The sequence below is a fragment of the Epinephelus fuscoguttatus genome, linkage group LG6 (genome assembly GCF_011397635.1).
Source record: "Epinephelus fuscoguttatus linkage group LG6, E.fuscoguttatus.final_Chr_v1".
In the NCBI taxonomy this organism is placed as follows: domain Eukaryota; kingdom Metazoa; phylum Chordata; class Actinopteri; order Perciformes; family Serranidae; genus Epinephelus; species Epinephelus fuscoguttatus.
The window spans coordinates 24,834,849-24,849,894 of record NC_064757.1 but is presented as its reverse complement, the minus strand read 5'-3'; the positions used below and the strand labels follow the sequence as shown (position 1 = coordinate 24,849,894).

The 15,046-nt window shown below is 43.1% G+C and overlaps 1 protein-coding gene across 2 annotated transcripts in view; it reads right to left on the bottom strand.

The window, feature by feature from the left end:
• Window positions 1–13,333, bottom strand: part of unc5ca (unc-5 netrin receptor Ca) — a 286,639-nt gene extending 273,306 nt beyond the window's left edge. For both annotated transcript variants that reach the window (XM_049579110.1, XM_049579112.1), the window contains exon 1: window positions 12,888–13,333. In XM_049579110.1, the coding sequence (XP_049435067.1) occupies window positions 12,888–13,005 (118 nt within the window). In that variant the 5' untranslated portion in view covers window positions 13,006–13,333. The remainder of the gene's footprint in view (window positions 1–12,887) is intronic.
• Window positions 13,334–15,046: the final 1,713 nt, after the last annotated feature.

The following is a 15,046-nucleotide window of genomic DNA, read 5'->3' as shown; positions in this document are numbered from 1 at the left end:
ACACACAAAGTCTGTGTGGGAGAGAATCAATGAAAACAAAGCATATCTGAAACATGTTACAAAGAACTCCACAAAACAAGTCAGTAGGTCTGCACTTTTATAGCTGCACTGCTGAGTCACAATGTCGAGCAGCCGTAATAAAACCTGACTTTCACTCTGAGGCTGGTGAGACGCTGTTGGAGAGAAGATCTTAAATCTCTCAATCATTCAAAACAACTTTAAAGCCTTAATCCATTGACCTCATCATCACCCCATTTAACTTAAGCCTCTTTGGAAACAGTCTTTCCTAAAAAGTAATATCTGATTATCTGCAGCAGCAGCTGACTCAGTGCTTATTAAAGTTGGTGGCAAGCAGTTGACTCTCTGGATGTTTTAAGCCACTGAATAAAAAGCTTTTAGTGTCTGAACTGACAAATCAACAAACAGAAATTTGACACAAGCAGAAATAAAACACATATTTTAATCTGATATTAATCTAAACTGACTTTAATCTAACGCTGTCAAATATAAAATACATATTAATCATCTTATTTGCCACTGACATTTATACATTGCATGTTTTTATCAATTATGCCAACAGATGGACAGTTTTTATATATTTTCAAGTTTCTAAAAAAGGGTTGTTCCTCAAAAGTGAAGTGCACAAAGTCTGTGTGCATCTTTCTTCAATATGAAACCAATACCAGAGTGACCTGTCATGTTTATATTCATATTGCACCTTTAATATTTCACTCCATATTAAAGTGATTTCCCTATAGAAAACCCTGCATAACAAGCTCTACACACCAAACAGACATTCAAAAGCATGCAATAAAAAACAAGGTATGAAGTGCACATCGTCATAATGTAGAGGTTGAACCTGTGGGAGAACAATGTGTTCTGTGCAGTCTGACATGGGCAACAAGTGATGCACTCTCTTTTCATACAGAAACTTGCAGAGACAAAGGCAACCAAACCCACAGGCAACAGACTGAGCAGACTGAACAGACCTTTTTTATCAAGTAAAAATATAATGATAAGAAAATAGCCTTTGCTCCGTGTAACACAGAACCAGGGAAACTGTTTCAACGTCAAGCAGCTAACTCTTGTTTTTAAAGCTGCAGTTTGGAGCTTTTATTAAAAATAATTTTCTTAATATTTGCTGAAACTGTCGCTGTATTCACACAACACTAAATGAGACAGATCATCTGTGAGACAGGTAATCTGTGGGGGGAAATTAAATCATATTCCTCTGCTTACTCTATTGCCTCGTAGTCTCTAAAGGGCTGTACACATGCCGCAGGAAAATGCAGGGTCGAGCACTGGGTGCTACTTTTGTGCCCTTTTTGAGCCAGCTTTCAAGAGCATGGCGGCAGGCTGCATCTGAGGTTGCTAAGCAACCTTAACAAGCACCGTATCATAACCTATTTACCTGTTATCCTGAGTGTAGAGCTGATCTTCAAGTGTGTGGGCATATTGTCTGTGGGACAGATGAAGAGCTCTGGCAGCCCTGCACCAAAATTATCAAATTTTCCATATTTAACACAGACTGATATTACGGAAGAAGGGAAAGATATCTGTCGGCTGTGATTGGTTGTTTCTTGTCACATGAAATGCAGCGCACAATGCTGCATTCCAAAAGCTGAACTCGGTTTATCTCATGGCGCAGCCATAACGCCCCCAAAAATAGGCTTTAGGAATGCGTGTGCACCGCAACGGCATCGCTCTGGCATTTGAGTGCGCCTGCCGTGCGTCTACTTTAAAAACAATGAATTTGAGGGTGCAAAAATTGCAGCATGTGTACGGCCCCTGATGCAGCTGGTAATCACGTCAATTACAGCTTGTGAACTGCAGTCAAACTGTCAAACTATGCAGAGATGTTGTTATTCAGTTGCCTATTTCTCACCTCAAACATTTTCAGAAACACATTTTAGTGTACTGTTTAACTGTAAAATGAGAAAGTCGGCCTCATTTTACAGCTAAACAGTACACTAAAATATGTTTTTGAAAACATTTGAGGTGAGAAATAGGCAATGCAGTAAGATAACCTTGATTCACATTTGGTCAGCGCTGCCTAGTTTGACATTTGACTGCAGTTCAGGTAGTGATAAACATGAATTAGAGCTGTGTTAGAGACTTCTCTGCTCTGATTGGTTGTTTTGTTTTTGGTGCGTCATGCTAGAGAATGCCATTAAAAGCAGTAGAAAGAGGAGTAAGGACATGATTTTTTTTCACAGTTTATCTGTCTCATGCACTTCTCTCAGAATAAAGTTATATTATAGCAAATATGACAGTTATTTTCAAAAAGTTGCCAACTGTAGCTTTTAGTCCAGAAGAAGCTCTGCTTGTGGAGCAAAGTAAATCTAGGCTTTACAGTGTTAACAGTTCAGTTATAGCACTTAGCCTTGGGCACTGTGACAGGCAGCTAGATTGTCCCTTTGTATAGGGCTGGGAAAAAAGGGGCATCTGAATGTCTCTCATTCGCAGACATACATGAAATGAATACCAGAGATCAGCGCCGCAAACCACCAACTCACCTCACAGCTACTTTATCTAACTGGATTTCAGTAACAGCTCAGTTTTGTTCCTCTGTGATTTTGTGACATTGTTGTCTTTTGTCGTTAGTATTTTCACCCACAACCTCTGAGAGGCCCAAATGAAACCCTTAATGTGATTATTATTCCGATCATAAGGTCTAAACACCCAAGCCGAATGTGGAGAGGAATTATTCAGTCATCCCTTTTTCATTATTGTGTTCCATCAAAATCTCTTCCCTCCACATGATTAATTACTAACCCTGCAGTCTTTCCCTATCTTGCTCCTGCTCTTGATGCCCCTAAATCCAAGCCACCATATCTTTCTCCCTCCCACTCACTGAGCACTGCCTCTGCCTGGCTCTCCTGATTCCCTGCCTCTTTCACCCCTACACGATCACTTTTTTTTCCCGCAGAACAAAAGATTTCAGGAGGCAAGATTCTTACAGCGGAGAGTCATTATTCTCTCTCCTTTCTCCACCTACAGTGGCTTCCTACCTGTGCTCCTCTGGGGGAGGAGGGGGAGAGAAAAAAGCGCTGTGTGCATGGATAATTCTGGAAAATAACAATGTGATATTTCATCCACGCGCGCACACACAGACACACAACGGACACACAAACGCGCCTTCTCAGCAAAGTACTGCCCATATTCATTAGCCACTTAAAATGCTGTGCTCAAATGAATCAAAGCAAACTGCTTACACGTAATCTTGTCACCCGTGGAGTAAAATATACCGGGTTCCTTATTACAGCCGCTATGGAGCCAAAATAAGTGAATGGACTTGTTGTACCATATGTAAGTCTATAGTGCACAGTGTGTGTGTATGTGTGCGTGTGTTTGCCTTTGTACAGATCATACACAATAAACTCAACTGAACATGAAGGCGTTTCTGTCGATTTTGTGCATTCTTGCCTGCTTCTGTGCGTGTGTGTGTGCATGTTTCCTTGTTTTTCCTAAGCCTACACAAGTACAGTACAGTAAATTACATCATGTCTACAGCAGGAGAACAGGCAACCAAAAACCTTTTTACAGCACACGCTAAATCCCCTTTTTCATGGCATCCTACAGAATTACAATGTACTCTTTCAAAACAGGCCTAAGTCTTGTGTGTTTGTGTGTGCATGTGTGCACACGCACGTGTGCAAAGTGCAGACGTAAGCCTAGGAGGTAAAAAGTTACAGTGGTGATTATAGTAATTATGGTTTCAGGTTTTTGCATATTCCTTCAGATGGACCACTAGATTACCAGACAGTTTTGGCACGGAGGGAGGGAACGGGGGAAAAGAAAAGAGTTACTGTTGGGGGGTGAGGGAGGGAGGGGAGCGGCTAAAAAGGGGGGATGTGGAAAGGAGAGCGCGAGAGGAAGAAAGAGTTACAAAGGAATAGAGAATGTAGTGGCGAAAGATACGAAGAAGAGAAAGACTAATCCTTCAGGCGGCTTCCCAATGCTGCTCAGCCCACTTGCTCTCCCCTTCCTCCTCCTCTTCCTCCTCTCTCCAATCCTCTCTCCACACTCAACCAGGAGTTGAATGGGCTTTTACAGTGCAGCTTTGTTCCCTATCAAAAAGGAGCGTGAATGTCAAATTCTCCACCAAAAAAAAAGCACCTTCCCTTTTAGTTTTTTTTCCTTCTCTCACTTCATTCTCTTTCACTCTCTCCATTTCTCAGTTTCCCTCGTGCTCCTGCTCTTAACCTTGTCCCTCCTTTCTTTTCTCTCCTCATCTTTCACTCTCGCAATACAGGACAATGCTTATAACAAGCTTTCAGTGGAAACAAAAAGGACCCGGGGTCCCAGCCTCATGGACCCCCTGTTGCGGCACGTCGTCTTTTCTCAATGGCAGCTTAATTACATATTCATGGTGACACAAATAAGACTCTCTTGCTCCGACACACAAACACACCACTCAGCCAAAGCACCCAGCACCCATCTGCTGGTCGTGTGTCTGCACTCGGAGGAATTGTTCTTTCAAACGGACGCACGCGCACTGCGAATGTCTCATCTTTGCATTTGTGTGCGTTTAAGGAACGACACCTGCGCAGCGCTGCGGCTCATAAAGGTTTAGCACTGCAGAAATCTGTGATGATACTTTTAAAAACGATACATACATACATCCCCAAATCTGCAGCCTGTCTTTAATACGAGCGCCATGAGCAAAAAATCTGGAGACACAGCAGATTGGTACTTTGGCATGAGTCCAAACAAAGTGTCAGAGACAGACACGGGAAGGGGCAGGGGGATTAAGCTGAAGAAGCAGAAGTTGGTTTCTTCACACACAGAAAGGGAAAAAAAGTGTCTCCAGTAATCGCTTGTCTTCAGTAAGCGCAGTGTGCTGCACATTGTGTTTTGAAGCAAGTAAACCAGCCCAGGCTATTTACTGGAGGTTTTACGGTATCAAATAAAAAGAATATATAGACCATGAAAAGCCTAAGCTGCCGGCTGTGGATAGAGGCAAGGCCTTAAAAAAAAGACACAGGGTGAGATTTCAATGGAGAGCAGCTGGCATGGTGTGGAGCTCCATTTCTCTACCTGTCTCCTTCCTTCTCTCCTTCCCTTTTTCTTTCCATCTATCTGTATTGGACCTGTGTATGTGTGTGTGTGTGTGTGTGTGTGTGTCGGCAAAGCCCCCCCCTCCCTCCCCCCGGCTGACTGATGAGTTTCCACCATGTTTCTGTGACCAAACACGTGCACACACACATATACACACAAACACATAATGTCCCGCTGGTTGCGGGCCCCGTTCAGATGCACAACAATATGTCCACTGTTTGGGCCACACTCTAATTAAACAGTGTAAATCTAACTAGAGAAAAGGGACAGAGTGGTGAGAGACAGTAGCAGAAGAGGAGAATAATAAAAGGGAGCTAAAAGTGAGCGCGACAAACAGAATGTCAGAGGTAGCAGATGGGAAGGAGCGAAAGCAGGACAGAGAGAGGGAGAGAAATGGGGACAAATGACGGGAAAGAGGAACTGAGACGATGGACAACAGAACAGAAATCTGTGGTCTGGCACTCAGTGGCGTCGGTTCACTGAGCCCAACTGTTTATTATGGGAATCAAAGACGCCCAGTTTCTCCTTGCAGTAGGCTGCAAAAAATGGCAGCATCTCAGATTTGGCTTTACCAAAATGATTTTAGTGGATTTTTCAGTGATAATGACTACTCAAAAAAAATAACGAGGGTTGGGAAATGGTTGGATTTATTCCAGTACCAGTGTTAAAAAAGTGGCACCGATGCCTAAGACGATAGTTCCAAAAAAATGTATCTCAAACAGTCAATGATATTAAAGAACGGCTTTTTTTTAATTGCAAAGGCAAATTTAACTGGAAATCTAACAACATATTTGGTCTGACTCTTAACAGTTTAAAGCAGGGGTGTCAAACATACGGCTGGTGGGCCAGAACTGGCTGCCTAAAGGTTATTTATCACATGTGCTTGTTCTTCTTCACATGAAAAGACAGGGAAAAATGGAGCTGTTGTTATTCATACATTATTATGCAATGGTTTTATTGGTCCAGCCCACTTGAGATCAGGTTGGTGTATGTATGTGGCCCATGAACTAAATTGAGTGTGACACCCCAGCTTTAAAGTATACTTCAATGTATCAATATAGATAAATACAAAACACTTTTAACAAATTAGCCTAACAAATAAAACCTAACTTAACAACAATCATTTCACACCAGATAAGTTTCAGTACTAATTACTACACAATCAATTTTCAGTTAGGATCAATAATTGTCCCCCTAACTCAGGAGCGTCTCGGCAACTAGACGTTTCTCCATTATCGGTTTAGGAGTGGGTGAGATTATCAATACTCTGGCTACGTGTGCGTGCACAAAATAGTCCGGTTTGTGCCAAAAAAGACAATATTCCTACTAAGTTGTATATATGTCTGATGAAAATGAATATTGTGCTAATATACCTGTTTACATGCAGCCAATACTCTGAATAACATGTCACATGTCCTTTATCATGTCAAAAGACAGCAAAGAGGAACATCTGACGCCACTTGTCATTTTGCCTGTTTGCATCACAACTTAGGGCTGGGCAATACGAAGATATTATATCGTTACTGAGATAGGAGACAATATTTTTGATATCGTTGTATCGTGATATGGCATACAAACCAGTGTTTTTTCCCTCATTTTAAAGGCTGCATTCCAGCAAAGTGATGTAAATTTATCAACTTACCAGACGTTCTATATATTTTTTAACGCTTACCTTAACCCACTTAGTAGTTATATCCACAGAATGGATGATTATTGAGCAAAAATCTGTGTCAATTGTGTCAATATTTTCTAAAAAAAAAAAAAAGCATGCTTTTAAATGTCTTCATGCTTTGAAGACATTTAAAAAATATTGAGAAATATATTGTGTATCGAGATATAGCCTAAAAACATTGTGATTTAATATCGCCCAACCCTATCACAATTACAGGACTTTTTCAAAGTCTCCTACAGGTGGCAGACTTGTTCCAATATGAGATAACAGCCCTCCTCTTAAACGCCTTCATCCACCTTATGAAAAGGTTGGCGTTTCTCCTTACGACCAGAAATATGGGCCACGAATCTTAACTCAGCCTGGCAAACTGGTGCCGAGTTGTGCACAACGTATCTACTGTATGACAGCGCACAGAGCCGACTGTAAACAGACAAGAGGCTGTGTGTCGCAAACTGCTGTAAAAAAAAAACAAAAAAACAAAAAAAAACCCAAACAGTTTAGACGCATATTCCAAATGCGCTCTATACATGCCGAAAGAATGCTCATAAAACCCAAATTCCGGCAAATCCCACACATCGTAACATGATCCATATAAAATTCTGAATATTCTCATATTCGGAATATTAGGCAAATATTAGTGTGCATGTAAACATACTCAATGAGAGTTGCTGGTCCACCTTAAAAATCCACCTCGATCAAGCCTGGTCAGGTTCCAATGGGAAGCTAACTGAGCTCGCTAACTTCGGGGCTAACCCACATTCACTTTAATCAGCTGGTGGTAAGAAAGACACAGGAACTTGGCTCGGGTCTTGACGTGTTACAGCATTTATTCATGGACAAAAAGCCTCAACTGTTCACACACTGCACTGCCACGTTTAACTTCATACTCTCTGCTCTGGTTGCTGCAGCCACACTGTCATTGTCACCAGCACACCCCTTAAGCTCACACAACCTAGCACTGAAATGAGGCACTAAAATCAGCATTATGATTTAGTCCAGCAGGCACCAGCCATATAGGAACCAGTGCCAATGGGTGTCAGTACCCTACCCTAAAAATAACTTAAAGCTATTCTAAAAAAATGTAAATTCCTTCTGATGATTATGATCTAACTGCTCATTCATTGTGCCCCTGAGTGTTTTTTATCTCTCAGTGGGTATAATAATAGAACTTTAGAGCTAATGAAGATAGTGTACATCTAAATCTGTGATTAAAAACACTAAAATAGGCTTATATTTTTTGCAGCGCAGGACTGCATGGTACCAGTGGGAACCATATAGTAGGCCATTGATTGGGAACAAACGACATTCTCTCAGAACACACGCCCCACACACACAACTAACTAAAACAAAAAGCCTGGAAATGAGAGCCCCAAATGAGGCCTTAGGTTTCGCAGGCCATGAAAAATTCATAATTCCAGATCTTTACATGAAACTCTAGAAGGAATTAGGCCTAACAGCAGGAGACGCTGGGAATCGGTTTCAGAACATTTAGCTTCTCCTTTCTCTTCTCCCTCTGTTCTCCAGCTCAGCCTGTCTCTCTAGTAAACACGCACACTCACAGACACAAATGAGCACACAAACACACGCACAGGGATACATTCTTATGTTCCGTCCCGGGTTTTCCCCTACGGAGAGCAGGAGATAGTAAATGGTGCGAGCGGTGTGACGCACTTTGTCGACACAGCCTTTTGAAAACCACACTTGCGCCTTTTAAACCGGATTTCATCTCTGCTTTCCTCAAAGAAAAACATACTGCAAATGAAATTCTCTGCCGCTACACAAACAACCCACGTTCAGGCTTTTGATTCTTGGAATAGGCCGAGCTGTGACTGCTGTATGCTCCATGTCAACTACATATAAGTTGCACACAACTGTAGGTCGACACATGAGGTCCACCCCTGTCACAGTCCAGCATAAAGTCTACGGAGTGAATGGATGAACATGCAAGGCCACAGGCAAGGAGAGAGAAAAAGGTCAGTAAAGCCCATTCAGCAGCTCACGGTGGAGAGAGACTGAAAGGATAGAGATAGAGAAAAGGTGGGTGGAAAAATGTCTCATAACTGGTCACACTTAAAGTAAGAGTCTATGAAATGTACGGATGAGTAAGCAACGATAAAACATTTTTTATAAAGAAGGCAGAGAGGGTGAGGGAAATCTGCCATCACTAGGCTGCTGCTAGCAGCAGGAGGGTCTTCTATACAAAACAACCCCAGACACAGTCAAAGACTTCCTTTCACACACTCCCGTGAACGCCTGTCCAAGCACACACACACACACACACACACACACACACACACACACAAGTACACTCACATACACACATGCAGAGTATCCAGACAGAATGCAGCATTGTTTGACCACAGAAATATCTCACTGCGTGCGTGTGTGTGTGTGTGTGTGTGTGTGTGTGTGTGTGTGTGTGGCAGTCACTCAGCTTGTCAAGTCCTAGTGGAGTGATCAAAGCTGGTACAAACCACCCAGAGAGATCTCTCCCTTCCTCATCCATTCATCCTTCCCTTCTCTCGCTCTGATACAGAAACAGCATCAAATTTACCACATTAAACCTGCTCGCCCAATCACACGGCGCTGGCTGGACTAGTACAGCCAATCAAATTGGCCTATTTAGTTCCAATAATTCCCAGCTGTCCCCCTACAAGCACTGAACCCTGGATGGCTGCAGTGCACCATGGGACAGGATCAGAGCATAATGGGAGACAGCATGGGAGCTCTGGCAATATCATAATGCCAGGCGCGCACACACACACACACACACACGCAACGAAATACCACGCGAGCTCTGCTGGAGCACTGCTACGATGCCAAGTTGACACACACATGTACAAAATCACACAATCTCCCACGTATAGACATTCTGGCACATGTGTACACAGAAGCACTCACGCACTCACACACACACACACACACACACACACCGCAGGAGTTCCCTGAGAACATCCCTAAGCTGCCAAGTTCATAAACACACACTCACACACCCCTCCTGTGAGCACTTTCAGTACATCTATACACCTCGGCACAACCGGGTTCGCACATACACACCTACACACCAACACCCACCCGCACAGACACACAAACGTGAACACAAACGCCCACGTTTTTGATTTCCAATGGTGTTGCTGTCAATCAACGATCCAGCTCAAGACTATACACATTCAAAGTGAAAAAGTATCCTTGAATAAATGGTTGTGTTAACTTTTGCTCTTCCGAGCTGAAACACGCCACAGAAATATGAGCGTCTGTAACCAGAACCCCGACTACGGACTGTGGAATCTAAACTGACTGGGACTGCAGGGTAGAGAAGCAGGAACACACCGAGTGTTTCAGACTAACGCGATACAGCAGTTCACTTGTAGAACCTGACTTCTTCACCGCAGCTTAGTCATCAGAATAAACAATGGGGCTTTTTGTGGAGTGATCTTGACACCCATTCATTCCAGATCAAATGTAAGGAGGCTTAGCTAATGGCTTTTTTAATAGGCCAAGAGGCTTGAGGGTGGGGCTTAGTTGGAAGTCGGACACATGCACTCGAACTGGCATGAGAGGATCTCAGCTAACACTCTCCTCTCATTGTAAGGGCACGTCTGTGTGCATATAATGCAACACAGTTTCTATAGCTCTGCAGAGCTAAGGGAAAGATGTCAACATGCCAGATTAAATGATTTAAAGGTTCATAATTAAAAGCTCAGAAGAGACTTGGATGTAACGTAGACTGACTTGGATTGAATCCATTATGTGTGCTCAAAAAATTGATTCAAAAAAACATATTTGAAGGTTCTTACCATTCATCATTATTCGGTTTTAATCCACAGCAGTGCCAGCATCATTTCCATACACCACCCTGAACATCATTAGTCATGACCTCAAAAACAAACTCGGCTAATAAAACATACCAAACCACATATTCCACAGCGGAGTTAAACTGGAGGCAACAACTGGCCATAAGACACTCAATGATGCATGAGCAGAGCTAAACAGCACAATCATTTGGTTAAAACAACTATTTGTGTTTCCCATTCAAAGACAAAACGCACACTGAAACACAGTTTGTGATTTGAAAGGAAAACATCCACCTGAATGGACTCGGGGAATCGAATCCAGCACTGATGCACAGAGAGGATCAGCTATGTACACAAAGCCACCCACCCCCCCCACAGTTAGGTCAATGCAGTTTGTGTGTTTCGCCCCATTCAATAGAACAACTAATGGAGTGACTCCTCGCACACAAAGAACCAACTTCAGAGACACGAGTCAAGTTGTTGGGAGCAGAGAAATAACAGACAGGAACACAACAGACGAGCCAAACTAAGAGGGAGAGGAGAAATATAAAGCTTTAAGAGGAGGGAGCAGGATGAGCCACAAAACTGCAGTTTTCAGGAGTGTGTGCAAAGCTTGTAGAGTCTAATCTGCCTGAAAAGCATCAACAGTTTTAGTTTCCAATTATCAGATTTCTCCACCAAAGTCAAATTGAGTCGCACGCTGGTGGCTAGGTGCAATTTATCAGAGGTGGGCGAAAGCCTACTCAAATCGTGTCCCTAAATTGCAATGTATTGATTTAACAGTAAACCAATAGAGAACGGTCATAATGAATATTGGTGGGTGTTGCTGAAACGCTGTTCCCCTGGGCAACGGGAGAAAGGTGGCAGCAACATCATGTCCAATTACTGCCCAAATTCAGCACAAAAACCTGAGGCCAATCAGTAATGTCGATACCAATTTACTGACTGCATTCTGGTGCGGACTGGGCAACTTAGTGTCTCCTCTGAGAGGCTTTCACATGGAATATTACTTATATAATGGAGTGTAAAGATTAAAGCAACACTGGGTCCTGATAGGATATTAGAATATTATACTTATGGACTATAATAGGGAATGAAAGCCGCCGTAAGTGCCTGTTATAAGGTCACACTTCTTAGGTGACTGAGAGCGTGCAGGGGGAATGTGGTGAATTAAGCAACTTGTTAAAACAACAGAAGGGTTGGACATTAATGCTTTTGCATGAACATTAACAAGGCACAAGTTTCTGCCTGAGAAGGTCACTGAGAGTGTGAGGGAGAGAGAGAAAGGTGTTGGCTGTCAGCATTTCGTGGGAGCAGCCTATTACACAGTGACTCTCACTGAGCTCTTAAAAGGGAATAAAATGCCTCGACGGTATAAAGTTAGGCAGCATATTCGGGGCTTCATTCAGCCTGTGACCTGCATATCCTCCACAATCACTGTGTGGCCGCACGCCACTCTTGAGATATATCACTTTAATATTCCTGGTATGCTTCACCGGAGGATTACAGCGCGAGGACTGTACGGATACACAACATCTTATCATTATAACAGCCTCGTTTTTGATATTGGGGAGCTCTCTTTATAAGCTAATGATGATGAGCTTGTGATAGTGTGGCATTCGTCTTGAAAGTGCGTAATGTTTGCAGCACATATCTTGTACGATGTGTGTAATTGCCTCTGCGCTCCTGGCGGCTGCGAGTGTTTGTGACTTCTGATCAATTTTCCGATCGGCGCGGTGAAGCGTCGCCTCTGTCGGGCGGCTGCAATGAGACATTAGTCGGCTAATCGCGGACTCCAGTCCTGCCCTTCACAGTTTTCACCTTAATTTAACTGCGATCTGGAGAGTTGATTCCCCCGGTTTTACAGTCCTGACGAGAAAATCACTGCAATATTCAATTCCGACGGGGACTTGGGGAGTTTGTGTAGCCACGTTCGTATTCATCTGGCTCCTGATCGCGAGTCCAGACCCTATATTCCATCACATATTACTCAGTCTTTTTCTAATTAACCGTATATTTTTCAGTCTTCCTAAATTAATTAGCTCATTACTGGTTTCTCGCAGGGAAACGTGGGCTGCGAGTTCTGCCTTCCAGTTGGCACCGCGCAGGGAAATGCGCAGATATACGCGGTGTACACCTTCAAGAAGCTGGCCGTAAAGCATCCACTCATCAGCATCTGTTCAATTTATATGGAAATAAAAAAAAGTAAACCTCCCAGGCAGGAGCGACTTCTGCCTCCCTGCCTGCTGTAACAAGCACCGCCGAAGCCACACAGCCGCATCTCGGCAATGCAGGAAAGCTTTCCCCGCGTCCACACTTTATTTTAAAGATCTGGAAGAAGACGCGCTCTCCAGCCTTACCTTGGGCGATTCCTCTGTGTGCGAGCACCAGGAGAAGCAGGATCCCCGGCGTGGCGCACATCCTCACCAAGCTGCAACCCCCGTGTCCTATTCCACTTCTCTGTCCACTTTTCCCCATTACAAGCAACGCGTAAAACACATAAACACACACACAACTCCTCGGTCCACGGTGGGGGAAACGAGAATCCCCCCCACACTTCCACCTCAGGGTCTCTGCTGATTAATCAAACGAGTCCAAAAAGAGGGTCGGTAGGTGTGTACAGCCTCTAGTCCCGATGTCGAAGTCCGTGTGAGAAGGCGCAGGTTAAGCTGAGAGAAGAGAGAGGTGGTGGAAACAGCCACGGGGTCCCTTTACTCGTGTCAGCGGCACCGCTGCCTTGCCACTAAGCTCTGCTTTCCTCACCGTGCGCTCTCTCCTTCTCCACTCGCTCCGTTTACGCAGAGAGACAGAAATGCCACCGCCCTCTGGCTACCATACACTCTCTATTTCTCCCTCTCGCACTCACTCTGCTCTCCTCTTCCTCCTCTTTCATACTTTAATAACATAAACACAAATAAAAAAACACCTGACTATTAACGACATGTCTGATGGGGATATTTGTGTTTGATAGGTTTAGAGTGAAGTTTATTCCCTCCCACCCTCACTCCTTATCCCATTTTTAAAGCTTAAAAATAACCTCATCATATTGAAACTTTTCCGCAGACAGATGTTTCATTTTCACTTTCTTTCATTATTGTTTTTATCTACTGGTTTTATGTTTGTGACTTATTATGTTAGTTTTTGCGATATCTTTTTAAATCCATTGTATCTTTCTATTGTTTGTGCGTGTACGCACGTGCGCGCCTATAATTGCAGCCGGTGTGGAACAAACCAAGGAGCCACGTTTCTCTGGGAGCTCACCGACTGATGGCTGCCCCCTGACGGCCACGTGCGTTGGACCTGCAAAAGGATGTGCTGTGAAAGGTAAAATCTCCACAGCACAGTTTAGCAGCTTTTATTAGAAACACTTAAGTAGAAATAAATAAAGTAAGCCTGGTTAATGATTATATAAACCAGGGTTCTTTACCGTACCGTTTTCAAGCTAAATCAGGGGTGTCAAACATAAGGCCCGTGGGCCAGAAATGGCCGCCAAAGGGTCCAATCCGGCCCAATAGCTGAGTAGACTAAGAGGTGCCAGGTCTCAGGAGCAAGTTAAACAATGGCACAATGTGTTGCCTACTGCCTGTTTTTTTTCCCACCCTGACCAGAATACAGTCTCCTGATATAACACTGAATACTAACTGTGACCATGTTTAAAGATACTGAACATTGTGCAACATATTGTCAATCAGCAGCTTCAGTTCAAAACAATCTGTATCAGGAAGCTGTTCATCTGTTTTGTAAAATGATGACTGTCTACAGAATGTGCTTGTAATTCTTTACAGAAAAAAGGGAAAATATTGGAGCTGATGGTTCTTATAGGTTATTGTGCCATGGTTTAATTGGTCCGGCCCATCTGAGATTAAAATGTGCTATATGTGGCACATGATCTAAGTTCGACACCCATGGTCTAAACCTTCTGCAACCCAACCCCTGAGGTTGGTTTTAGGGTGGGGGGGATTCCACCCTGGAGAAATATTTAGAGACTTAACAGCTTAACTGATCATTTCAGAGCTTTTAAAACAAACATCTTGGATTAGGAGCTCACAGAGTTTTGATGACTGACTGCCATTTTAAGGAGCCAACACATGACTGAGGACCGCAGACGAAAAGTGCACACACTAACACTTTTTTAATGACATTTCTTTACGATTTTATGCTTATGGATTTCTTTTTTAATACTAACACTAAAATCTGTGACAAGTGACAGTGATATAAATATGTCAGTGGTTCCCAACTGGTGGGTCGCAGTCTAAAAGTAGGTCGCAGGTTTATTCTGAATGGGCCGCAAGTGACATGAGAATGTGTTTGTAAAAACTCAACTCACATTTATTTATTAGACACATTTTAAAAAGTCAACTCACGCTGACCAAAGTGCTGTACAAAAGGAATAAGATGCTGAAAACACACATATTGGAGGCAACAAAACACACTTTATTTTTAAAGTACAGTGAATTTCTGGCACAAACTTTTGTTTTGACATGCCTTTTCCTGCTGTACAGTGAGTGAATAACAGACA